The 26,692-nt window shown below is 33.6% G+C and overlaps 1 protein-coding gene across 5 annotated transcripts in view; it reads left to right on the top strand.

Moving 5' to 3' along the window:
* The window catches only part of SENP6 (SUMO specific peptidase 6), a 105,788-nt gene that overhangs the window by 17,018 nt on the left and 62,078 nt on the right, over nt 1-26,692 (top strand). For 2 of the 5 annotated variants that reach the window (XM_061207343.1, XM_061207340.1), the window contains exons 2-6: nt 6,083-6,176; nt 8,116-8,176; nt 18,822-18,964; nt 19,974-20,069; nt 24,744-24,764. The exons of 1 other annotated variant lie outside the window; for it this stretch is intronic. In XM_061207343.1, the coding sequence (XP_061063326.1) occupies nt 6,083-6,176; nt 8,116-8,176; nt 18,822-18,964; nt 19,974-20,069; nt 24,744-24,764 (415 nt within the window). The remainder of the gene's footprint in view (nt 1-6,082; nt 6,177-8,115; nt 8,177-18,821; nt 18,965-19,973; nt 20,070-24,743; nt 24,765-26,692) is intronic. 2 more of the 5 variants (XM_061207341.1, XM_061207342.1) reach the window with 2 other exon arrangements.

Raw genomic sequence — 26,692 nt, forward strand, 5'->3', positions numbered from 1 at the left:
TGCAGTGAATAGGCTGTGAGGGAAGCATTCTGTAGTCCTGGGCTTAGGACTATAGTCCTGGGATTAGGTCTCGGTCTTAAATTCAGTGAGCCTAGACCTCTGAACTGTGAATTTTACAAGTGTTTCTCAGTATTTTTCTCTCCTCTTAGGTAGGACAGGATGGCTAGAATGGTCTGGTGTTAGGTATTTCCCTTTTCCCAGCTGGAGCTGGGTCAGTTAGGGTTTGGTAAAACTTCCTTAGTTAGGCTCTGGGTAACTGCTTACCCCTGAGGGTGGGCCTTGTTAAGAACACAGTGCTCTGTTGTGTTTCACAGTGGTTCCTTTTTCCCTCTCCCTCATGGAAGCAGGGGGGGGATTTTTCTCCAATTTTCTGTGAGAACCTGGTCAAGCTCCTGGAGGTAAAACTCGCAAGAGTGGGCCACCTCTTATGACTGGGTCCCCCTGGAGTTTTTAACCCTCAGACTTGTAAGCACTGAACCTCCAGCAGTTTGTCAATTTACAGTTTAGGTTTTCCTACCCTGGTACTGGATCTTGTGGTAGTTGTAAGACTAGTGCAGAGAATTTTCATATGTCCTTCACTTATTTCCCCAAATATTGACATTTACCACAATTGCTTTATCATATTCTCCCTCTAACTGTATATGTTTATGTACACATACTTTTTTTTTTTCCTGAACTGTTTGAAAGTAAATTTTAGGCATACTGCTCATTTACCCCTAAATACTTCATTATCCTATGCCTTTTTTTTTTGGAACTATACATTCTCTGAAATTACTACAGTGCAGTTATCAAAATCAGAAAATTAACATTAATATAATGCTATTATCTACAGACTTTATTTCAGTTTTTACTAGTTGACCTAAAATGTTCTTTATAGCAAAAGGAAAAAAAATTCTGGGTCCAATTTAGGATCACTTATTGCATTTATTAGTTGTATCTCTTTTGTCTCTTTAATCTGGAATAGTATTCCAGTCTTTCTTTGTCTTTCTTTACCTTGACATGTTTAAAGTATACTGGACAGTTATTTTGTAGTTTGGGTTTGTCTGATGTTTCCTCATGATTAGATTTAGGTTATGAGTTTTTATAAGGAATGCCTTGGTAGTGATCTTTTGTCCTATTACTGGTGAAATTAACTTTGATCATTTAGTGTTTGCCAGATTTCTCCACTGAAAGGTACTATTTTCCCCTTTGTAATTAATAAATATTTTGTGGGGAACTACTTTGAAGCAATATAAATGACATATTTCTCTTCAGATTTCATCCATTAGTTTTAGCTTCTTTCCATTTATTTGTTTCAGCATTCCTTGATGATGCATCCCTGAATCATTTTTTATTATAATGGTTTTGTTTTGTGAATTACATTCATAATTTTCTTTTTTTTTTTTTTTTTAAATTATTTATTTATTTTATTTATTTATGGCTGTGTTGGGTCTTCGTTTCTGTGGGAGGGCTTTCCCCAGTTGCGGCAAGCGGGGGCCACTCCTCATCGCGGTGCGCGGGCCTCTCATCGCGGCCTCTCTTGTTGTGGGGCACAGGCTCCAGACGCGCAGGCTCAGTAGTTGTGGCTCACGGGCCTAGTTGCTCCGCGGCATGTGGGATCTTCCCAGACCAGGGCTCGAACCCGCGTCCCCTGCGCTGGCAGGCAGATTCTCAACCACTGCGCCACCAGGGAAGCCCACATTCATAATTTTCAAATGTTAACTCTTGCTTTTAGAATAAACCCTACTTGAATGTAATATATTATTCTTTATCTATCACTGGATTTGATTTACTAATATCTTATTTAGGGTTTTATATCTATCTTCATGAGAGAGTGCTTGGTAATTTCCTTCCTTAAATGTCATTATCAGGTTTAGGATCAGGTATTCTGACTTCATAAAGTGAGCTGCAAAGTGTTCCTTTTTTTTTTATTTTCTGGGAAAGTTTAGGTAAATTTGTTGCTGTATTTTACAAGTTTGAAAGAAATTATGGGAGAAGCCTTCTGGGTCTGAGTTTCTCTTTACAGAAAGATTTATAATAATTCAGTTTCTTTTATTGACAGCAGTGTTCAAAATTTTTTTTTCTTGTGTCAATTTGGTAATATCTGTGCCCTCATAGGTGTTTAAGTTTGCTTTCTCTAGTCAACTAAGTCAGTTCCTACCCATCCATCAAATTTTCACCTTTCATCAGTTTAGTTACATCTCTCATCTGCTATTATCTTCTTTCTGGGTTCTTTTTGTTCTTATGGGTTTCTACTTTTTCCCCCTCCTTCCATTACTGTCATTTTACTGGAGGGGTATGGAGAATAATGCATATATTTAATTTACGATGCTTAACTGGGATCTCTCTTTAACCTTTGCATTTCCTTTCAATTTTGTAAGTACAGTATGGTGGACATAATTTTCCATTCTGATTATTACAAGTGTCAACCATAACAGGATATCGAAGTGTGTTGATACTCTCAAGGACTTTTGAGGGTTCAAAGTTTTTGTCCTTAGTGCAAGTTGCCCTAAAATTTATGTTTTTAGAATTTGCTTGCTTTTTGTAATTTATTTTTTCTCTTTGGCAGTTATCACTTTCATGAGGTTATTTTTCTTTCACCTATTAATTTATAGCTTCTAATCTGTCAATTAGGAAATCCTGTGATTACACTTGTTAGAACTGTGTGTACAGAACCCTGCTTCTTTAGAGCGTACACAATATAAAATCTCTTGACTTTTCACTGCCTAGTGGCCTTTTTGGTTAACTTGCCTGACTCTCAGTGATGGATAGAGTCTTTATAGACTAGTAATCATCATAGTTTATTACCTTTTCTGTGTTGGTAGCATAACTTAAACTTAACCCTGTCTTTTTTTAGAACACAGGTTCATTTTACATTTGATTTTTGAAAATAGGGGTGGGGGATAATTTTAGATTTATAGAGAAGTTTCAAAGATGTTAGAGTTTCTGTATACCATTTACCCATCTTCCCCTAATGTTCCCAACTTAGATAATCGTAGTATGTTTGTCAAAAACTAGGAAATTAACATGGGCATAACACTATAGCCTAAACTACAGACTTGACTTGGATTTCACTAACTATTTCATTAATGTCCTTTTTCTTTTGCACAGTCCAGTCCAGGACACCACATTGCATTTGGTTGTCATGTCTCCTTAGTCCCCTCTGATCATGACAGTTTCTTTATCTTCCCTTGTTTTTCATAACCTTGACAGTTTTAAAGTGTTCTGGTCAGGAATTTTGTAAAATGTTCCTCAATTTGGGTTTATCTGATGTGTTCTTGTGGCTAAACTGGCATTGTGGGCTTTTGGGAAGAAGCCACAGAGCTGAAGTCGCATTTTCATCACATCATGTTAAGTATGCTATGAATAAGACATCACTTTTGATGTTAACTTTGATGATCACTTAGCTGAGATAGTGATTGGTAGGTTTCTCACTGTCAGTTTACTTTTTTCCTTTTTCTATAGTTAACTCTTTGGAAGTGAGTTACAAAGTTCAGCATATACTGAAGGGAAAGGGAATGAAGTTCCATCTCTTAGAGGAGAGAGTTTGTACATGTATCATTTGGAATTCTGTAAGGAAGATGTGTCCCTTCTCCCCATTTATTTATTTATTCAATTATTTATATCCATGTGGATTCATGAATATTTATTTTATTAAGGAGAATTATAGTTCATACCATCATTTTTTTTAAAAAACGCGTTCTTCCTTTCTGGCCCTACATAATACTCCAGGCTTATCTTGTATTTTTCCTGCCTCATCTCTAGAATCAGTCATTTTTCCTGGGAGCTCTGGCTCCTTGTATTGGAGAATGGTATTTAGAAAATAAGATCTGGTTGTAGGTGTACTTGTTGCTACTGGGGTATCACTGCTTCTACACCTTCTCTGAGGACAGACCCTTAGCTCTGTATACTAACCCATGGAACAGCATATCTATATTCATTTCTGTATCTATTAATCTGTATGTGTATCAAATAAATATAAGCTGGTACTGATATCTCTTCCTCTAATTTAGCACCACTAGAACGAACAGTTCATTCTAGCTTTCCTCTCTTGTTTTTTTATAACTTCTTTTTCTGAATGGGAGACACCTTGCTCCTATTATCTACTATTTATTTACTTATATTTACATTATACATGTAAAGAAGTTTCAGATTTACTCATGATGACTTGTTTCCTCCTGTTTCATGATATTTTGGGTTGTGAACTCATTTTTTTTTGGAAACTTTTTTGAGGCATTGAAATTTTATTTTTTTTAGAGAAGATTTATATTTGATTCTGCTAGTCATTTAGAGGTTTTGGTGATTGTTTTTTTGCCTTTACAAACATTTTTTTACTGTGGAAAAATATATGTAACATAAAATTTATTGTTTTAACTGTTTATAAATGTACAAGTGTAGATTGGCATTAAGTACATCCATAATGCTGTGCAGCCATCACCACTATCCATTTCCAGAACTTTTTCATCATCCCAGACAAAAGCTCTGTACCCATTAAAAAATAACTCTACATTCTCCTCTCCCTCCAGTCCCTGGTAACCTCTATTCTACTTGCTCTCTGCATTTGCCTCTTCTAGATACCTCATATAAGTGGAATCATACAATATTTGTCCTTCTGTGCCGCTATTTCACTCATTGTAATGTTTTCAGAGTTCTTCCATATTGTAGCATGTGTCAGAGTTTCATTTCTTTATGGCTAAATAACATTCCTCTGTATGTGTGTGTGAACACAGCACATTTTGTTTATCCGTTCATCTGTTGATGGATATTTGGGTGGTTTCACCTTCTGGCTCTTGTGAATAATGCTGCTGTGAACATTGGTGTACAAGTGTCAGAGTCCATGCTCTCAGTGATTTTGGGGTATATATCTAGAACTAGGATCACTGGGTCATAGGGTAATTCTGTGTTTAACTTTTTGAGGAACTGCCAAACATTTTCCATAGTGGCTGCACCATTTTATATTCCCACAAGCAATGCGTAAGAGTTCCAATTTCTCCTCATCCTCACCAACACTTATTATTTTCCATTAAAAAAAAACAGCCATCCTAACGGGTGTGAAATAGTATCTCATTATAGTTTTGCTTTGCATTTCCTTAACATCTGGTGATATTGGGCATCTTTTCCGTGAGACTGTTTTAATTATGGGCTTTTCTGGGCCATGTAGGTTATGAAAATTCTGGTACCAAACCTGAGTAATTGTGAGCTGATATTTAGGAAATCCCTAAACATGGGGTGGAGAGATACACTTTGTCATTAGTTCACCCCCAAACCCAGAGCCAACGGCAAGATGTCATAATTATCCCTCCTGTCTCTTTCTTCAGTGAGATTCTTTTTTCTCCCCGCCCCCCCCCCCCCCACCAGTTCATTCATCCAATTGGATTGTCACCCTTCAGGTCTTCTGGTCTACGATCTGACCTCTCATTTTACTGAGGCCCCAAACCTGATCTTCCCAGCCTCTAGGCCTCAGGTTTTTGTCATATGGCTCAAAAACAAATGCCAGCTTCAGAACTTCATTTATTTCTCAGGTTCCCACTTTCTAGCTGTTTATGGCTTCAGGGTATTTCAGGCACGCACTTAAAATTTTTCTTAAACTCATAGTGAGCGTGTTTGGCGTCCTGATCTGGAGAGTTATTTCGAACATTGAGTTCACCCTGATGCTAACACAGAAAACCTTGGTTTGTCTCTTTTCTGCTAAAAGGCAGAGATGATTGGCTGAGGTAAAGAAAAGGCTGGTGGTCTGGATTTAGTTCTCATAAATAAGGCAAGCAAATTAACAGGTACTAGTTTCTAGAACCAGTGATCAAATATGGTGGAGATGCAGGGTTGATTTTTATGTATTTCATACATATTCATGTATCCCCATCCACATTTTTATTATATTTTACTGATTTGAGCTTTTTTTCTGTAGCAAACTCACACATATGGATGAGTGTAAGTTAGCAAAAACAGATTTTAATGTGTTCTTTTTCTCTTTAGAGAAATAGTCAAAAGGCAAGCAAATTAAAAGAAAATCCTGACTAAGCAAAGAGTTTGGGAAATGCTCAATTTTATTTTGTATTGAATGGCTCTATTAATGAATACTTATCTGAGTTTGTTTTTATTTCAGCGTTGGCTAGATCAGAATCTAAAAGAGATGGAGGTTTTAAAAGGAATTGGAGTTTTGATCATGGAGAAGAAAGTGAAGGAGATACAGATAAAGAGTAAGAATGTTTTGTTCCCCCTCAGATGTTTTATAAGAATGAAACTTTTCATTAGAAAAACAATTTTATTCCATGGAAATATTTTTAAGAGTATGGTATTCTTAAGAAAACATTGAACTCTTTTACAGTAGCATTAAGGAAAGAAAAAGCAATTCTTTTATTGATATATAATTTTCTGGTTATATTTCTTCATCTTTTGAAATGTATGAATATGGGCATATAGTACATGTAACCTTATAATTAAAAGTTGACCATACTACAGGTTTCCTATTAAATAAATTGTTCTTTAAAAAAAAAAAAAATACGGCATTCTGTTCACGTAGTGATTTGAGAAGCCACCGTTTATCAGGAGTAAATGAACCCAGGTTATGATTGTAAGAAAGTTTAGTGTCTTTCTTTCCAGCTGTGACTCACCCTGCCCCCCACCACATTCATCTTAGATTGCTACCAGAGAAAGCAGAAACCCTATAAATGATAAACACAGGTGTTGACCCAGACAGACGTTAAGCAAAGCGTTCATTACATTTTGTTAATGTACTTGGAATGACTGCTGTAAATTTTTAAATAGTTTTAATAGAGCCTTTTGCATGTCGTGAGATTTGTATTACAAACTTAGCATGGCTATTAGTTTCTTAGTTTACTGATCTGGTTTTCCACTGGCCAGAACAAACAGCAAATTAAGAGACACACAAATATATATACTAAGTTCTACCAAAACTGCAAATATTTTTTAGAAATTTTACACAAGAAGTCGTTCAGAGTATATTGGATAAATATTGTAGGTGCTTCACTTCTGTCTGGGCAACAGCTCCGTTCATCATTACCACTTTATGTGCCTTCACCTATGAGATGTTGAACTGAAGTGAAGTTTTATTTGAAGGAGAGCTTTGAACTGGTAAGTTTCTCACTCAAAATTGGTATTTTATGGTTTTCTTTCTTTCATTTCTTTTTATTTCTGATTATATTTTATAACAGACATTTGTTATTTATGTAGTTTTGAAAAATTGGAATTAAATCTGAAATTGAGTAGACCACTTTTAAACGTTAAAAAGTATCCCATCTTTTAAGCATTTTTGTTAAAATGTTTGCAGGAGAGAATTTTTAGCATTAAAAAAGTTGGGATGTATACAAACAATAATGAAACAAACATTTTACATTTTTATTATAAATAGCTAAGATTTTACTAAAAATAGCTTAGCAGAATTGTCTTCAGAAGGGTGTATTTTGACTTTCTTTGTTAGAAGATTAGTCATGATTATATAAAAAAATGTGTCTTTTAAGGTGCTACCTGTCCTGTATGTTTCACTTATGAATTGTACTCTTTGGTTTATCACTATGTTCAGATTAACATGAACTGTTAATAGATATATCGGTTTTTTAGAATCAGGCCAGTGATTCTCAATAAAGGGTTGATATTTCCCACAATGGTAGAGGTATAACTGTTTTATTGGGTTAATACCATTGCAGTTACTTTCTTTTCATTAACTAAAGTTTTCTTACCAGTATGTTTCTTTCCCTCTACTTTGTTTTTCAGCCCCTTTCCCCTAATTTAAAATCCAAAACAGAAAGGAAAAATGAGTGACTATTTATGAAATCCATAGTTAAGAAAAGCAAAATTATGTGTTCATTAATGGCAGAGGTCAGGAAACAATGGCGCATGGGCCCAGGCTGGCCCACCCCTGGATTTTGTTATAGTTTTGTTGGAACACAGCCACACAGATAGTCTGTGGCTGCTCTCATACTACAGTGGCAAAGCAAAGCGGAGTAGTTGCTACTAAGACTGTATGGCCTGCAAAGTCTAAAATATTTACTCTCTGGCCCTTTACAGAAAAAGTTTGCTGATCTCTGTATTAGGTGAGCACAGAGGCTAAAACTTCTGAATTTAATGTATGGGTTGTAATTGTCACTTAAGGCTTTTTCCCCTTTATTTTCTATGTAGTGAGGCAAATCTACTCAGTGTAGATGAAGATGAGGATTCTGAAACCTCAAAAGGAAAAAAGGCAAGTGTTACTTTTTATTTTTTTTAGGTTATATACTAAAAACTAATGCTTCAAAAGATTTGTATTTTTGATTGTAAGTCCCAACCACCCACTTTCCTACCCCAAAGGCAAATGGTATTCCCAGTTTCTTGTTTACCCCATCAGAAGTATTTTATTTATCACAAAGAAAATATATATTCTCGCCCCACCTTCTTACTCTTTCACTGTTGGTATTATATTGTACACACTTTTCGTAATCCTACTTTGTAAAATTAATATATTTCAGAGACCAACCATAATAGTTCATTAAAATCACCCTCATTCTTTTCAGTAGGTGCATAGTGTTCCATTGTATGATGTACGGTTATGGTCCAACACCACCATGTGGAAGGATCTTTATGGTGTTTATTATCAACTTTTTTTCCCCACCTAAAATAATGTTGAGTAAATTAGCCTCTATATGGGTTATTTTGCACACGTACAAGCATGTCTGCAGAATGAATTTCTAGAAGTAGAGCTGCTATGTCAGGACAGATTTCTAATTTCGTTATACCTGATTTGCACTTTTACCAGCAATGTCTGAGCATGCCTGTTTCCCCTCACTTTTCTAACAGTGTTATCATCCTTTTGGTATTTGCAATGAAACATAGTATCTCACTGTAGTCTTAATTTGCATTTCTTTTATTATGAGTGAGGTTGAACACCTCACTCATAATATGTGTAGTCCATTTATTTCCCTTTTGATAATTGTTACTTAATATCCTTTGCCCATTTTTCTATTTGGTCTTTAGTATATTATTGATTGATAGGAATTCTTTTTATATTGAGTCTGAGACACACATTTCCCACATTATTGACATCTCTGAAATCTAACTAGATGTAACTTACAATGATGGCATGACATAGTTTAGTTAAAATTTTTTTTTGCACATTAGTACATACAATAATGCATCTTATAATGGTTTCTTAGATTTGACAAAATATGGTATTTTGGAGAAACTGGCCCACTGCTGTGATACTAGTTACTAATTTTTAATTTAATTTTATTTTTTAAATATTTATTTATTTATTTTTGGCTGTGTCTGTTCTTAGTTGTGGCACGCGAGGTCTTTCGTTGCAGCACGAGGGCTTCTCTCTAGTTGTGGCACACGGGCTCCAGAGCACGCGGGCTCAGTGGTTGTGGCTCATGGGCTCAGTAGTTGTGGCACGTGGGCTCCAGAGCGCCTGGACCCCGTAGTTGCAGCACTCGGGCTTAGTTGCCCCGTGGCACGTGGGATCTTAGTTCCCCGACCAGGGATCGAACTTGTGTCCCCTGCATTGGAAGGCAGATTCTTAACCACTGGACCACCCAGGAAGTCCCCTACTAATATTTTAAACTAGTTTTTTTCACTAGTGTTTTGTCTTCACTTTTGGTGGTTATTGCCTTGGAGAAAAGATATTTCATGTTGTCAAATTTAACACTTTATTTCTTCATAGCTTTTGGGTTTAGTGTCTTGGTTCCTAATGATGTTAACTTAGTTACTTACTTGCTTTGTCCTATTAGACAAATTAAATATTTTCACAATACCAATACAAATATAATTACTAATAAAATGATTTAAAATTTTTTTCGTTTTATTTCCTTGTTGGTGTTGGTGGCATATCTCACTAGGTATATCCCACTAGAAATGTATATTTAAATTACTGTGTTTTAAAGTCACTTGAAATTAGTTTTTCCTGGTTTGTAATTCCACCAGCTGGGTGACAGTTAGGTTTGTTTATTTATTTATTTAAAGTCTGTTTTTTGTTTTGAGGAATTGCTTTTTAACAAATGTTTTGGACTTAATTTGTTTTATAATTAGGCGAAAGATGTTTTCATGGTTCCAAAGTGAAACCTACAAAAGAAATTTTATTCAGAGAAGTCTAGCTTTTGTCCTGATTCCCTCTCTCCCTTTCTCTTTAACCTGCGGGCAACTTGTTTCAAAAATTATATGGCTTAGCCTTCCATTGTTTTTGTTTGTTTGTTTGTTTGTTTTTTAAATATTAGAATATACCCCCCTTCTTGGAGAAACTCACCACACTGTTTGGCACCTTGGTTTTTTTTTTACTTGGTAATATAGTCTGTAAGATGGCTCCACAGTGAGGTGTTTCGAGATCTTTATCATCTGTTTCATTGCTACATCGTACTCCAGTGAATGGATGTGCTATAGATATATAGATACTCAGCTGATGAGCAGAGGTTCTTCTCAGTCTTTCGCTGTTATAAATAAGTAGTGCTTTAATAAAGCCTTGTGCTTATACCTTTTCACATCTTTACAGTGTATTTGTGGGATAGACTTCTAAAATTGCACTTGCTATTTCAGGAGGTAGATTTACATGTGATTTTGCTAAATATTGCCAAATGCCTCATTCATAGGAATTAGCATTAGCCATAACTGCTAGCAATGTATGAGAGTTTCTCTTCTAACCTTGGGGAGTATGTGGTCAAACTTGAATTTTTGCCAATCTGACGTAGTACCCTCTTCACATATTTCCTGTACTTACAGTTGAATAGTATTTTAGAGACTTTTAAAGTTACTTTTTTCTCCCTGTCTTTGTGGGTTTTTTTTTTTCCCCCCACAACATCTCTATTTTGACATAATTTTGGGAGTTTATAGAATTTAAAGTTTTTCTCTTAGTACTACAAAGTTTTTCTCTATAAGTTTACTCACACTGAAAAACTATAAGGTTTTTTACATTGCAGTTTTCTCTAGCTTTTATTTTAACATTTTGATTCCTTAGAGTGGGGCTATTTAGGTGTTCTTCAGGTGGACACAAATATAGTGAGCTTTGTAGGTAAAAGTAACAGGTGTTTTTCATCATGATCTTCTGTGACATTGGTCTTTAACTTGGGGGGAGGGTTGCTTGCAGATGCCCCTTTTTTTTTTTAATGTTGATACTTTAAAGTAAAATAAAACTTACATGACACTTATGTATCCTGTGATCTCTAAAGATAATTCAGAATTGAATACTCAGCATCATCTATTTTAACAGTACATGTACAGCAACATTGTAAATCAACTATATTTCCATTAAAAAAAACTTCAAGAAATACATGTACCATTTCCTCTTTAACAGTTGGAAATTTATATTGTTCCTTTTTCTCCTTAAATTCATATTTCTGTTCAGTTTTCCCACAAAATTTTAACATTATATGTGTATTTTAACTTCACATGATGTATTTTTATGCAATTGAAAATCTTTTAATTACTCTATCATGCTGTATAGATATATATTCACTGAATAAAAAGATATACGTTCACTGAAATTTAATATTAAATGATCTTGTCACTAAAAGTTCTAAGTATTAATTTTTTTTGCTGGATTGAGTTATCTTTATAATTACTAATAAACATGTAATTTATAATTATTAAGCCTATTGTATATAATTATATTGGAAATGTATTTCTTAAAGTGATGGTGTTGATGTTTTCCTTCCTTATTCATTTAGTTCATATCCATAAATAAATGTTATTTATTCGTCTAATAAAACTTTCAACAGTGATTTTCTTTTTAAACTTTTCTTAGATATAAGTGCTGAGAAATCTTGGTCATATAATAAATAGATGGATATAGAAAGAGTTTTGCTATAGCATTATCATTCAGTTCTTTCCTTTTGAATTAAATGGCAGGAAAATCACCTAGCAATGTAATAAAAGTTTAAAAGTTAAAAATAATTTGTAATCCAGCCTTTAGATTTATTGTCTTTCTGAATTTGGGGGAAATATACTAAAAAGGCTTTATCAAGACTTAACGATTGGCTAGTAGTTATACTTGTTACTTTTAAATTCCTTTTAGATTCCTATTTTTTAACCGGATAATCTCAGAAATTATTGGAAAAATTGAAATCTTGTTAATTTTTAATTGGCTTTTGCCGATTTTTTTTTTGTAAAAATATTTTTGTAAAATATTTTGGTTTTTTTGTATATTTTCTTTAAAAGAACTGCATATTTAACTCATTTGATCTATGGAAAATGTCTACATATAACTTACTTGACAAGGCCAATCCATAGTACAGCCAGTCAATTAAATCAAATGTATTATTTATCTATAATAAATAGTGGTTTTTTTCTGTTTTCATTTCAAATATACATGTTAATCTGCATCTTCATGATGACATTTCACTTTAGAATTCTAGGCAGAAAAATGCAGCCTTGGTTTTGACCTAAGTTTTTTTACCTGGTTGTAATAAAGGCATGCAAATTTAAGGGTTTTTTGGTTTTGTTTTTGTTTTTTTAATGCTTTCTTTGAGTTGTTTTCACATGATTTGTTCCTTGGGGCAGTGCTTTTCTTAATAATAACTGGAGTAGAAGATACAAAGTCATTGAATGCAAATTTTCGTTACTTTTGCTTTTCCATTTTGCATTATTGTTGTATTAAGAAAATCTTAATTTGGTCCAGAACACCCAGTTTCTAACCTGTGGTTCACTTTTAACAGAAATATATATAAAACAGGGAAAGATACGAAGCCCTACTACTATTTCATGTGCCAAAAGAGATTCCAGATACTATTATGTCAAATTGTTCCTGTAAGGAGTATTTTAGACTGTAATACAATAAATGAGAATTATGTCTTTTGTAAAGTGGAAAAAGGTTTAGTGTGAAAGTGGAGATAGGAAAGGAGATATTATATGTACCTTTTCTACAGATGGGTTTTAAAGTATATCAATTTAAGAAAGTGTTAAAGTGGAGATTGAGGATTTAGGAGTTGATTTTCTTAAAATTATCCATGCCCATTTGTCCCTTAGAAAGTCTTTGTGTATCCCAGGGTTTTAAATATCCCTGGATTTTTAATGGCTTGTGGGTAATATATAGGTCCATATGGAACATTGGTTTAAACTAATATAGCCCCTTTTTTGCATTCAAAAATGAGCATGGAATTAGGAGAAAGCCTTTATTTTGGTTCAGAGTGTCTTAGTGTTCCCTTTCTCTTCCACAGAATAATCTCTTTGCCTTTGGATTTCTGCAGTTTCATTATGCCTCTTTATATAAAGGATGCATATCTTTTATTAATTCTGAAAAAATTTTAGTTATTATCTCTGTGAATATTGCCTTTCCTCATTTTTTCTGGAACTTTTATTAGATATAATGAGACCATCATTTTTTTCCATGTCCTACATATATTTTATATGAAAAAGAAAAAAAGAAAGGATAAATGGCAAAGAAAGTAATCATCCCTGTACCACATCCTACATGGTTTCCTCAGCTCTGTCTTCCAGTTCACTAACTTATCTTCAGCTATATCTAATATGCAATTTAATCTATCCATTCTTTTTTTTTTTAATTTCAGTGACATCATTTGTAGAACTTCTGTTGGTTCTCTTCCAAAATTTTGTGTTTTTCATAGTGTCTAGTTCTTTCTGTACTGTTTCAGTTTCCATTTTGTTTTTAAGCATTTCAGTGCCTTTAATATATGTTTTTAATGTCTCTAATCATTTAATAGATTCTTTTAGGTTATCTTATTTTCTTATTTTAGGTGCTAAATTTCCTGAATACTTTTTTTTTTTTTAGTTAAATTGGCTTTGTGATGTGTGGTAAGTTTGGATGGGAAGGTACCACATGTTGATAACTTTTGCACATTTAGCAGTCCCAATGAGATACACATTCATACAGCAAATATGTATTGAGCACAGTGTTCTAGAAGATAGAGAGCAAAACAGACAAGATTCTTATTCCTGTGGAGCTTATATTCTAGTAACTGGCTGTTTATTAATAGTTTATCAGTTATTAATGATTAATGTTAAAACATAAGGGTTGGCAAACCAACGCTTACAGGCCAAATCTGGCCCACAACCTATGGTCTATGAACTAGAATAGTTTTTACATTTTTTAAATGGTTGAAAAAAATCAAAAGAATACTGTTTTGTGACATGTGAAGATTATATGAAGTTCAAATCTGTATCCATAAATATTTATCGGAAAACAACTGTGCTTATTTGTTCATGTATTGTCTATGACTGCTTTTGTACTATAAGAACAGATTTGTTTCAGCAGAGACTGTGTGACCCACAAAGACTAAAATATTTGCTGTCTGGCCCTTTACAGAGAAAGTTTGCTGACCCCTGTATCATTGTTTATAGTGTGTAAATGTTTACTGTACAGATTGATATCCAGTTGAGGGCAACATAGCTTTTTTGGATGGCTGGTATATTAGAGTAGTTAGGCAGAATATCAGATTTTAGGTCTGCTTGCAACTATCTACTCTATAGGATGGTTGTGAGAATTATGAGAACATGTAATCCACCTAGTACTTGGCACTAGCAAATCTTCCATAAATAGCAGTGTTATTGAACCTTTTGTAAGCTGGTTTTCCTTTTCAGATAACGATGTGTTTATAGTTGCTTTTCTGACATCAGTTAAGGCCCATGTTTATAGTTTTATAATCATGTGATTGTTTTGTGCTAATCCATCTGTCCACAGGCGTTCTCCTGATGTTGTGCTTGCATTAGCTAGAAAACTCTGTTGGGCTGCTAAAGAAGGGGTTGGAGGAGAAGGAAAATTAAAGTTTTTCGGGGGCCTTTAGACTGAATATATCATCTTCTCTTTAGTAGTAGTAGTGCTGTAATCTGTAAGATAGCCATAAAGCGTTCAATTTTTACTTGTTTACACCTTATTTCTCCCAATAATTTGATGTAGATTACCAAGAGCACAAATAAAATGAGAGAAAATAAAAATTATTAATTACGTAAAGAGACGTAGGTGTGCCACACATCTAAAATAGTTTATATGTTGTATTTTAATTCAACAGGTATCTCTAAATTTTCTTGCACCTTGAATTGTGTCCTGTAGGTTTATGACTGTGTGAGAGGAGAATCTTTTACAAATGTACATCCTGTGATTCTCCTGTGGAGTGATATCCTCCCCCACCACCCCAGCTACTTTCTAAGTATAACAAATAGTAAGGAACCTTTCCTAAGGGAATTTGACAATACAGTAAAAGTTTTTCATGAGATATCTGCAAAACCAGAAGTACTGGTTGTCTTATTGCTGACTGAAGTGCGTATAGCTTTTGATAGTACCCTAGGGCAGCAGAATTGGGGAATTTAAGAATTTGCCTTATGCAAATTCTTATGCAAATCTTGCTCTAACGATGGACTTTGGGTTGTCTATTGCTATGCCTAAATGCTTTCTTAAAAAGAAAATTTGGAAATGTTTAAGCACTTGATCAGAAATATGTTGAATTAGCTGAATTATATGCCTATATATTGGGTGAGATAATTTTGGCTTAACCAGTTCTTAAGAGGAAGGATTAGCTTTCTACATTTATATAAAGGAATTTTTAGTGCAGTTCCTTTGATTTTGAGATTTTCTGTATCCTAATGATTTTGAGTGTTATCTGGAATAACATAGTTTGGTTTTGCCTCCTGTTAAGAATTTATATGTCTACAAATAATACTATAAAAATTCCTTATACAGTGTAGTATGGGAAAGCATAGGCTTTGGAGTCAGGTCAGTACTTTGTTCAAATCCTTTTAACTAGTTTGGACAAGTTACTTTGCTTTTTAAGCTCAACAATCTTTAATAGCATAGGGGTAGAGTAAAGTTTAAGGTGGTATATGGTGGAGAGATTTTGTTGGAGAAAGAGACTTAAAGTGGGAAATTTGAGCATGTTAATCCTGTCACTCAGTAGCATCAAGTAATTGACCTGTTTTTTAGGTGCAGTTTCTGACTCCCAATCTGAAGAACTACTGAAATGCTTAAAATATGGAGATTAAATGAGATATTGACTATAAAGTAATTAGCATAATGCCTATCCGTAGTAAGCACTCAAATACTAGTTGTAATTATCTATGTACGGAGGAATGAAATTATATGGTTAGTCTTTAATGGAAACTTTTTCTTCCCAGATTTTTTTTTTTTTTTTAATTTATTTATGTATTTTTGGCTGCATTGGGTCTTTGTTGTGGTGCGCGGGCTTCTCATTGCGGTGGCTTCTCTTGTTGCAGAGCACGGGCTCTAGGCGCACGGGCTTCAGTAGTTGTGGCTCGCGGGCTCTAGAGCTCAGGCTCAGTAGTTGTGGCGCACGGGCTTAGTTGCTCCGCGGCATATGGGATCTTCCTGGACCAGTGCTCGAACCCTGTGTCCCCTGCATTGGCAGGTGGATTCTTAACTACTGCGCCACGATGGAAGTCCCGCTTCCCAGATTCTTAACAGGACATGTATCAAAATCACCTGCAGCACTGGCTCTCCAGTGTTAGTGTACATCAGAATCACCTGGAAGGTTTGAAAAAAAAGATTGCTGGACCTTACTCCCACAGTTTCTGATTTAGGAATTCTGGAGTGGGGCCTGATAATTTGCATTTTAAAGTGTTCTAGGTGGTGCTGATCCTGCTCGTTTAGGGAACCACACTGAGAACCATTGACTTAGGGCATTTTTGCAAAATAACAAAGGAATAAGCCAAAGTCACAGTGACTGGATGTCCTAAAATTTCAGATGAAGGTAGTTTAATGACCAATTGTTTATGATAAAATAATTTATGGACTTTCTAATTGAAGGTATCTGTGTTTCTACTTGAGTGGGAATTAATAATTACTGAATTCCTACCTATTTGTTCCAGAGCTAGGCAGTTTGTATACAGCTTTGTTGATGCATAAAATAACCCCGTGATTATAAGGAAAGTTACCTGGCTAGGAGACAATTCTATTTGATTCCTGAGTTATCTTTCTATAATAACACTATGTTTCTGTGAAAAAGGGTCACCAAATGCAGAAGTGATTGTATTCTCTTTCTAATGGAAATGAAATAGTGTGATAACCCCTCTTATCTTTATCCCCTATAGTTCTGTTCCTGTTACCAGTTGTTTCTCTTGGTTTTGATCACATTGTCTTCTTTATGAGCTTGCTTATGATTGGTAGATATGGCATATGAAAAATCACAGAGATAATTTGAGGCCTAGGATGATATTTTCTTCCTGTAGAGGGATATACGTTTACTTTTGGCTAGTGACCAGGAGGAGCATTAGCAATCTCAGATCACCTTGATCCAGTGGTTCTCCAAATGTCATTCCCGTTTTAGCAGTATCTACATCACCCGGGGACTTGTTAGAAATGCATACTCTCAGGCTCATCTCAAACCTACTCGATCAGAGTAAACTGTAAGGGTTGGACACAGCAATTTGTTTTAACAAACCCTCCAGGTAATTCTGGATTTACTCTAAAACTGGAGACCTGACTTAATTGAGTTGGAGGTTGAGATGAATGGAAGCTGGATTTATAGTTGTAATTCACCCTTATTCATAGGCTATATCCTCATTCAGATTTTGAGGTGTTTATGAGGCAGTCCATACTTGGTGGATGTTGAACTCTGCTTTTGTCTCCCCAGTTCTCTGAGTCTTCTGGGAGTTCAGCTTAGCTTCTCAGCCTCTCATCTTCTGCAACTCCAGAAGTTGCATCTTCTGGAGACAACAGGTGTCTCAGAGAAAAATATGAATCTGGGCTCAGATCTCTGAGTTTCTTGTCCCTGATCTTAATTCTTAATTCTTCACTGCCTTGGTAGCCCTCAGGTGCTTCAAACATATTTTCTTTTTTTAAGAAAATTTCTATTTTGTCCAGCTTTTCTAGTTTTCAGAGAGTAGAGGGAAGATTGAGCTGCATTACCTAATCTGCCATCACCATAAATGAAGGAGTCTGAAGTACATGGCTGTAAAAGATTTAGAAGTAAAAAAATGTCTCAAGGTGATAAGCAGTGTTTTCGAAATAGAGCTTTTTGGAGTTTTGTGATACAGACATTCCTAAAAACAAGAATGGTGATGGCACAGAGAGCTCTTCTCCGGAAGACTTTTTTTGTGGGAGATTTTTTTTTTAGGGAACTGTTATGTTTCTGTGGAGATAATTGGTGGGGCTAAAAGTCAAGTTATTATCTTCTTATGACTATATTTTCTTGCAAAAGAGTAAAAAATAAAATATTAGACTGCTGTTTCAAAACTAAAAGTAGGTAAGAATGATTTTTAAAATGTTGTTTTGGGTAAATTATCACTAAGAACTGAGGACTTTTGTCTTAACGAGTCTGAAAACAGCTTTTAAATGTCTTGTGCAAAGAATGTAATAAAACTAGGTTTCTTTGTTGAGAAGAACTTCCCAAGGAAAGAGTCATCCTGTTGTCATACTGTAATCTCCGCAAAGTGATTGTTACTGATATGTTTGTATTATCATTTTCAAGTATGAAAATGTGAAGACATTATCTCGGTTTCTGTGTTTATATAGAAACTTTGATGCTAAAGCCCAAGTCCTTGTACAATGACAATTTACTGTCATATTTGACTGTACTGTCCTACAGGTAGCATCAAGGCCTGTTAAGCAGGGGAAATGTTTATTTTTTGCTTTCAGGAAAGAGCTATCTTAAGATCCTCTACCTTATCCCTTCTGTTTTTTCTCTTTTAATTTTCTCAAATATCTTGGGTGATATTGAAATGAAAAGGAAATAATATGGCAAACACCCATGTTCCTACATATTTATGTTGTCCTTAAGGGAAAAAAAAAAAGTATTACAATTGAATTACTCTTAGATCTGTGCCGCTGCCATCCTTCTCCCCCATCCCCAATATGTGGTACATTTTTATTGCTTTTTTAATAAATGGATTTTCAAATAAGTGTTGATAAATTACCTTATGATGTTGTTTATTGACTTGAACACTTATGGTCTTTACAGTTGAATCGTCCATCTGAAATTGTTGCTACTAGTCCTGGTGATCCCTGGAGGACATGTGCAAAACGAAGCAGGACTGAAAGCTTAAAACCTTTGAAAGGCAACCCAATTGGACTTCACATGTTGAACAACAATAAGAAATCGAGGTATAGGCACTTCACCACACATTCCTACAGAAAAGATAAAGAGTTTGACACCAAAAACTAATTGGCCACTCCAACTTACACCTTTTCTTTTCACTTTGTCAGTAGAGCTAATCCTACACACTGGGAATCTTTGCTTTGAATCTTGGGAATAGGATTGATTTCAGTGATTTCTTGGTTTGGAATAAAAATATTGAAAGAAAAATTTCAGTAGACTAAGATTTCATAAGATGAACTTGCTTTCATGAAGTTAGCAAAATCTTGGTTATAATATTAGAAGTAGGTCACGTCTCTTTTAGGGAACACTTACCAGGATTATCTCAATGAGGGACTCTTTTTTTTTTTTTTTTTTTTTTTTTAAGATTTCTTAATTCCCCTTCTCTTCTAGATATAACTCATCTTTCCTAGTGGTTGTCATAGTGAACCACTATTAGTGATACAATTGGACTGTTACATATCCCAGAAATAGGGTTGAAGTCACTATTTTATTTCTACCTTGTCAATTTATAGACAAGTGAGGTACATAAAGGCTAAATAATTCTCAAGTCAGTGGTCAAATCCAAAGTAGAATTTAGTGCTTTTGATTTTTTTTTATAATTAACATTTAGTATTATTTTGGCATGTAAGAAAACTTTGTATACTCATAGTACATAGTTTGTATACTCATAGTACATAGATAGTCTTAAATAGAGAATAAGAAGAGGAAATATATTGGGATTAATTTACAGGAATTCTTACAGTATGAAACATTCATTTAGGATTCCTGATTTCTGTTCTAGTGTTCTACTCTTTATCTTCTCTCATGAACTGGATTGGAAACATTTCAGAGACAAATTCAGAAAGTGGAAAACTAATGGACAATTTAACATGGTCAAAGGGTTTATGTATAAAAAATTTTCTTTAAGTGTTACAGATTTTTGTGTGTGTATGCTTAGATTTTAAAGGGTTTATTTTGCATAAGTGCATGTAATTTTTCCCTGTTTAAATTATTCTTTGTTTCTTGACTCCACAGTGAAAATACACAAAATGCATCATTATGTTCTGGAACTGTAAGACGTGTTCCTCAGGCTAATGCACAGATAGCAATGGTAAAAACAGCAGCCCAAAGGTAAGGATTCGGATTGCCTTTGTTTAGTATATATACACCATCCTCTTTAATAGGAGTTTTTCACTGCCTTTTTTTTTTTTTTAAACCTTTTTTTCCCTTACTTTGTGGAACTTTACTGTGTTTCCATTGTCTCTAAAGAGATATTCATGTTTCTGAAATAATTCATGTCCTAGAATTTTTTAATTTTATATCTGCTTTTGAGTAAATCGCATTCTGTAAATAGAGACATTTTAAGTAAAAGCTATTCTATTGCATTATGTTTCTGTTAAACTGATTTTTACAACATTTGACAGAGAAATCTTCAGCTGGTAGTTTAGTTCTGATGAGTAAAACTACAGTTATTACCTTTCTTTGTAAGGTTTATAAGATTTCATAGCATCAAAGTAAATCACATTATTAGTTTTAAATGTTTGAGAAATTTTTGTGTTTTCATAAATTTGAATGTTCTCATTGATCATGAAAGGACTACTTGAATCTTGAAATAATGAACGTAACAGTGTAATGCTTGGTGTTTTTAAATGCTTTTGAGGTTTTTCATAACCATTTTTGGATGGTTATGAAATTTCAGTTGAATTTCAGTTCTTGGTCAGTTTCAGTTGACCAAGAAATTCTTAGGCTCCAACAATTAGAAAAATAATTTATCTCTTTATTTCTTGCATTTTGAATAGTTGCGTAGAATTTTTATAACTAGCAAAATTTAAAGATTTTTTTTTAATATATGCTAGATGTTGTTCTTCATTTTTTAAAATGTTGATCTAGACTGCTACTCATTCAGAAAATGTGTCCTGACTCTTACCCTTGCTGTATTTGCTATTTATGTAGATTTGCTGTAACAGAGATTTTCAACTTAAGTACCTTAAATCATTCTCATACTTTAGGACAATAAGAAAACCTTTCCTTTGCTTAAATATATTATTTTTCGTAGTTTTGACATAAGATATTTCAGAAAATCAACTAAAAAGATGGAGAAATTACTATACATACCACAAAATCGGCTTGCCTTACAAATCAAGCTTTCTGGCCTACATGTGGCACAAACATGAGAACAAACAATAAAAGGAGAGTAATTAGCGGGAGGGAAGAAGGATAGACGCACTGTTTCTCACACACTGATCACATTGATAGAATTCATCGCTAAGAAAGATCTGTCTACTTGCTATTCTGAAAATGTGGTCTAAGTTGAAGTACTGATTTATAATCAAGTGATATGTTCTACAACCAAAATTATTATTGGTTTAGAAGTTATCTACCAGTTTAGAATTATTTACGCTATGCCTTATTCTCCCCATCCCTCCTTTCTTCACTGGTAATGTTAAAAAACTGATTCCAGTTTGGGAATTGGTTTGTGTTTTGTTTTATTCTAGGTCCTGGCACATCTTATACCTTGCCATGTGTATCATTGCTCATCTGTATAAAAGATTAGATTCTGTTAATAGGAAGTGGTATTTACTAGTAAAATACTGTTTCTTACACACACACACACACACACCCCCCTAATTTAATTTGTATTTAAAGAAACAGTCCATTAAGGAAAACAGATTCTACTTATGTTTGTCTCTTATAAAATAAACATTTCTTAGTCCTACTGCAGTGTGACTGTTGTTAAAAACATTTTGAAGTTCAAATACCAGTCATTGAGAGTTTTTCCTGTTTTCTTCCTTCAAAAATATTGATTGATTTTATGCTACATACCAGGCATAGGTACAAAGTAGTCAAAGATGAATATGACAGTATTTGCCTTGAAGCTCAAGTGTGGTTAGGGTAAAGGACAGAAAGACAAGTAAACAAATGATTACCTGGTGAGTGCAGTGTAGAGATATACAAAGTATGTGTAGTGCTGTTTACAGAGAAGGGAGCAGTGAGGAATTCACAAAGGAAGTATTAAAGAAGCTTTTGAGTGTTTTAGCTAAAAGAGAACACTCCATGCATTAGGAACCACATCTTCAAAGGCATGAAAAAAGCCTTCACCTGAGATGATTGCTACCGAACTTTTGGTTTTAATTAGTGTAGTGTTGGCACAATTGTCAGGCCTCAGATGAGGATGAGCACACTGGCTTTTACAGTTTCTCCTAATTTTTCTTATTTTCTCAACTCTTAATTTGAAATTATTAAAGGAAATGCCACCAGTTGGTAATCCACACACATAATCCATTACTCCTGGGGTGAGTGGTATAACTTGTCTTTTAAGTAAATCAGACCTGCATTTTGAATAATTTGTAAGACATGGGAACAAGTATATCACACGTTTTTAATCTAAAAGAAATGAATGAAAATTGTTAAAGTATCAGATCAGATTAGCTGCTATTTGGAGAATATTATGATTGCAATCAGTTTTCTTACTGCTATTCCAAATGTTAATTTAATTCATATTTAAAAGATAGATTGTTTATATACTAGCAGTGATGGAGGAGGATAGTATTAGTATGGAAGAAATGAAATGCAGAAAATTAAAAATCGTTACAACTATACCATCTCCACTCCTAACTTTAACCACACTTGGAAAAAGAGCACATTTACTGGTTTATGTTTTATTTACATTTTCACTTTTTGTTTTGTTTTGTTTTTTATTAAGGATAGGTAGAAAGACTTAAAAGGACCATAGGGGGAAATGAATGTCTACAAAAGCATATATAATCCATAAATGGGAAAATGGGCTCCTGGAATAAGCAAAATTTAATTATTAATGAAAAGCACCACTTTGAAAGTATTTTTGAAGTCCAAAATCAGGTCATGGATACCAGAATCAGTCTATCTTTTTTCTTTCCTTTTTTTAAATTTTAAGAGCAGAAATAGTCCAAAAAGAATGGAAGTCGACATTTTTACGAAGTCCTACGTTACTGATGATGGCTTCCCATCTCATTTTTTAAAAGCTTTTTTCTTTCTTCTTCTTCTTTTTTTTTTTTTTAATATATAAACTCTTCTAGGGCAGGGCTTTGGTAATAAACACATATTGAGAAGTATTGGAGAATTACCATAATGTATAAATTAGATATAGTAAGTGCATTTTTCTCAAGGATAAGAGAAATGAGGATGGTGTATATATTTTTTGCTTTTGTTTTCTTCCTAACTCCCTTGGTTTATTGGAAAGAACCAAACCTGTTTCTTCTACTTCTACTCTGTCTTCTACCTCTTTTACTCTCAACAGGTGAGTTTAAAGAATAAAAACAAGAGAGTTCTAAATTCTTCTCACTTCTTGAGCACAACAGTGTAGGGTTGGAAATGGCTAGATTAGGTATTAACGTCTAACTTTTGGTTTTTATTTTACTTTTCCTGGAAATATTACACCGTAAGAAATAAGTATATAAGAATAGACAGACTATATTTAAACTTTTATGTTTGTATTTTGTTTCACTTTAATTTTATGTTCATTTGTCCAACATAAATTTATTTTATACAGATTATCCCATTTTTTAAATAGCAGAAGTAAAATTTCAAATGTGGTATCCGTGTAAGTTTATAATAATTCTTTTCCTTACTATTAAAATTTTTTTTTTAAATGTGTTTCTTTTCAATGTTGTTTATGTAAAACCAACTTACCATATTATTTTTTCTTAATTTGCTAGGATTAAATTGATATTTTATTGTGTGCTTCACATGATAGGAATATAAGAGTTAATTTGGGGACTCAGGGATTTTTGTGAACTATGTTTTGCTTACAGTTCTGAATATTTAGCTTCTCTTGTAATAGGAATAATTCTAGGATGTGAATCTTATTCTAAATTGAGGGTTTTATAATTTTGCCCTTCAGTACTTGATATTGATAGCTTTTTAGATTTTCTATGAATTGTGGAGAAGGGTGGACCTTTTATACATTGGACTTTTGGTTAGAGGCCATGATTTTAAGTCCCAGGACTTTTCTTGTGTCCCAAACCGTGTACTGTATTTGTATTTAATCTAAGGCTTTTGTGCAAAAGTTTCAGCCTTAAAAAAAATTTTTTTTTCTTACTCAGAAGCAAATACGGTCGGACTTCTGTATCTGGGGGTTCCACATCTGTGGATTCAACCAAGCACAGATAAAAAAAAATCCAAGGAAAAAATTCCAGAAAGTTCCAAAAAGCAAAACTTGAATTTGCTGGTACTCGCAACTGTTTACATAGCATTTACATTGTATTAGGTATTATAAGTAATCTAGAGATGATTTGCAGTATATGGGAGGATGTGCTTAGGTTATATGCAAATACTATACCCTTTTATATAAGGACTTGAGCACCCACTATTTTGGTATCTGCCTTGGGTCCTAGAACCAATCCTGTGCAGATAACCGAGGGATGACTTTAATCACGCCTGGTAATGGGATTGGGACCTCTAAAAATTTTATAACTTTTAGGAAATTGTATTGTTCCTTGAAGACAATTTCTTTAACCACTCTAAAATAACATATATCCTCAAATGTTGGATGGTTAAATAAAGCTCTTTCAAGAATTTTTCAATCTTTGTACATCTTTATTCTTTAAATATGTTTAGATATAAATTATTTTCTGTACTGACAAAAATTGAAAGCCAGTTTACATATCTGACAAGATTCAAAACACTAGTATATAACATATATATAATGTGTTTAAAAACAAATTAATCACAGAGTTTTGCCTTATTGACTGCAGTTACTAAAACTACAATGATATATCAAAAATGAGGTCTTGCCTCTTACATTTTTTTTCTTTTTCATGTTTTAAGCAGTCTGGACCAAAAGGAAAGGTAAGCTCAATATTGATGAAATTAGAGCATGGATACAGCAGTAAAATACCAGATTATTTATATGCTTTGAAAAATGTCCATTGAATTAGAGTTCATCATTAAGTTTATTAATTATTTTAATAAAAAGGAAACATTAATAGCACAACATGATATTTGACTTATGTGGGTAATATTTCACCATAATTCTCTCTCTCTATATATATATATATTTTCCATGAATGATTATTATATATTTATACTGATCTGTAACTACTTTCATTTTAAAAATAGAATATTTCAGGATCTTAGTAGTAAAATTGTTTTCAGTTACTTAATTTAAATATTTCTTGTATTTTAGTGGTAATATTTTTGTTTTATACTTTAGTAGAGTGAGGGGAAAAATAGAAGTAGAATACCTTAAGCTTGGAGTTAAAACTCTAAACATCAAAAATTTGTGACAGAATTTTATGATCACTCTTTGTTCCCTTTGTAATAACACTGGCAAACACATCATCCTTTAGCAGAAGTGTTGAATAATGTAAATAACATGGAAACAAGTTTTTAAGAACACATATTTCTTAGAATAGTGAAATGATTGTAGTTGTTCTAAATCAGGTGCCCATAAGAATAGCTCCTCTCCTCAATGTACGTATGTGGAAATTTTTTTGCATGTGCATATCTTTTTTTCTTGCTTCCATGAGTCTCAAGAACCTTTTATGAGTTCTCCCCTCCCAAAACAGGTAAACAGCCCTTGTTTTAAACCAGTACTTTCATATCATTGGTGATGGTCAAAAGAAGGGACATTCTATAATTTTATTTAATTATGTAACTTTGACTCTATAATTTTGTTTAAAGGTATAGAGGAGGCAAAGAGGACAACTTGCAGTATTTTATAGAATGCTATATATTCCATCTTACTTCATGAACACCAAGTTTCTGAACTAAAGATGATCCTGTCAGCAGAAGATTTAGGCATATTTTATAATTCTGAAATACTTCACACTTCTTACATGGTTTAAATGAATGGGTTGTGCAGATATTTTACTACCTTCCTCCTGGGAAAGAAAAATTATTTTTCTATTGTGTCTCTTTTCCTCTTTGAGTAAATTACTATTTCTTGTCAGACATAGATGAGTCATTTTATTATATCTTTTGAATTTTTAATCCATAAGTGACTATATTTTGGGGAGAAGATCATTAATAAGATGTTTTTAATAAAATTGCTAAAGAATATACATTAAATGACTATACAGTCACACGTGAACCAGACTGTTGTTTTATAGAAATAAACAAATTCTTTCCTTTATGTGATAGTAGATAAAATATAGGCACTGTTATATTATCAGAATAGTATAAAGGTCTTAGATTATTCTCTTTCTCATAATAGCCTTGGTGGGTTTATACTGATTTTTTTCTACTGTTTTGGCTTCTTATGCATATTTCTGTTGTGGAAATTTATTCATTGATACATTCAGCAAATATTTCGATGACTCTATGTGCCAGGCACTCTTCTAGGAGCAGACAAAAATCCCTACTCTCTTGGAGCTTATATTCCTGTTGGAATAATACTGGAATAGAAGTCAGAGACGTAGAATTAAGTAACCAGCATTACCAGTAGGCACATAACTTACTCTAAAATGGGAATAATGATATTTGTCCAATTTTAAAGGAGATTTGTGAAGAACAGAGATTTGTTCTGTTGTGAGATAATTATGTGAAACTGACATATACACTGTAAAGTTTGAAATTTCTGTAATAATAGGTGCTGAAATTCTTTGTCTTTTTGTACCAACATTACCGCCAGGGGCTAGGCGTGAAGCAGCAGCTATTTATAAAATATGTTATGATGAATACACTGGAGTGCTTTATTCAGCAGCTTAGTTACTGTTAGGTTCAATTTAGCCCATTAATCCTTTGGAATCTTACCTAAAATTATTTTATCTTTGTCA

This window comes from Eubalaena glacialis, chromosome 12, assembly GCF_028564815.1.
Source record: "Eubalaena glacialis isolate mEubGla1 chromosome 12, mEubGla1.1.hap2.+ XY, whole genome shotgun sequence".
In the NCBI taxonomy this organism is placed as follows: domain Eukaryota; kingdom Metazoa; phylum Chordata; class Mammalia; order Artiodactyla; family Balaenidae; genus Eubalaena; species Eubalaena glacialis.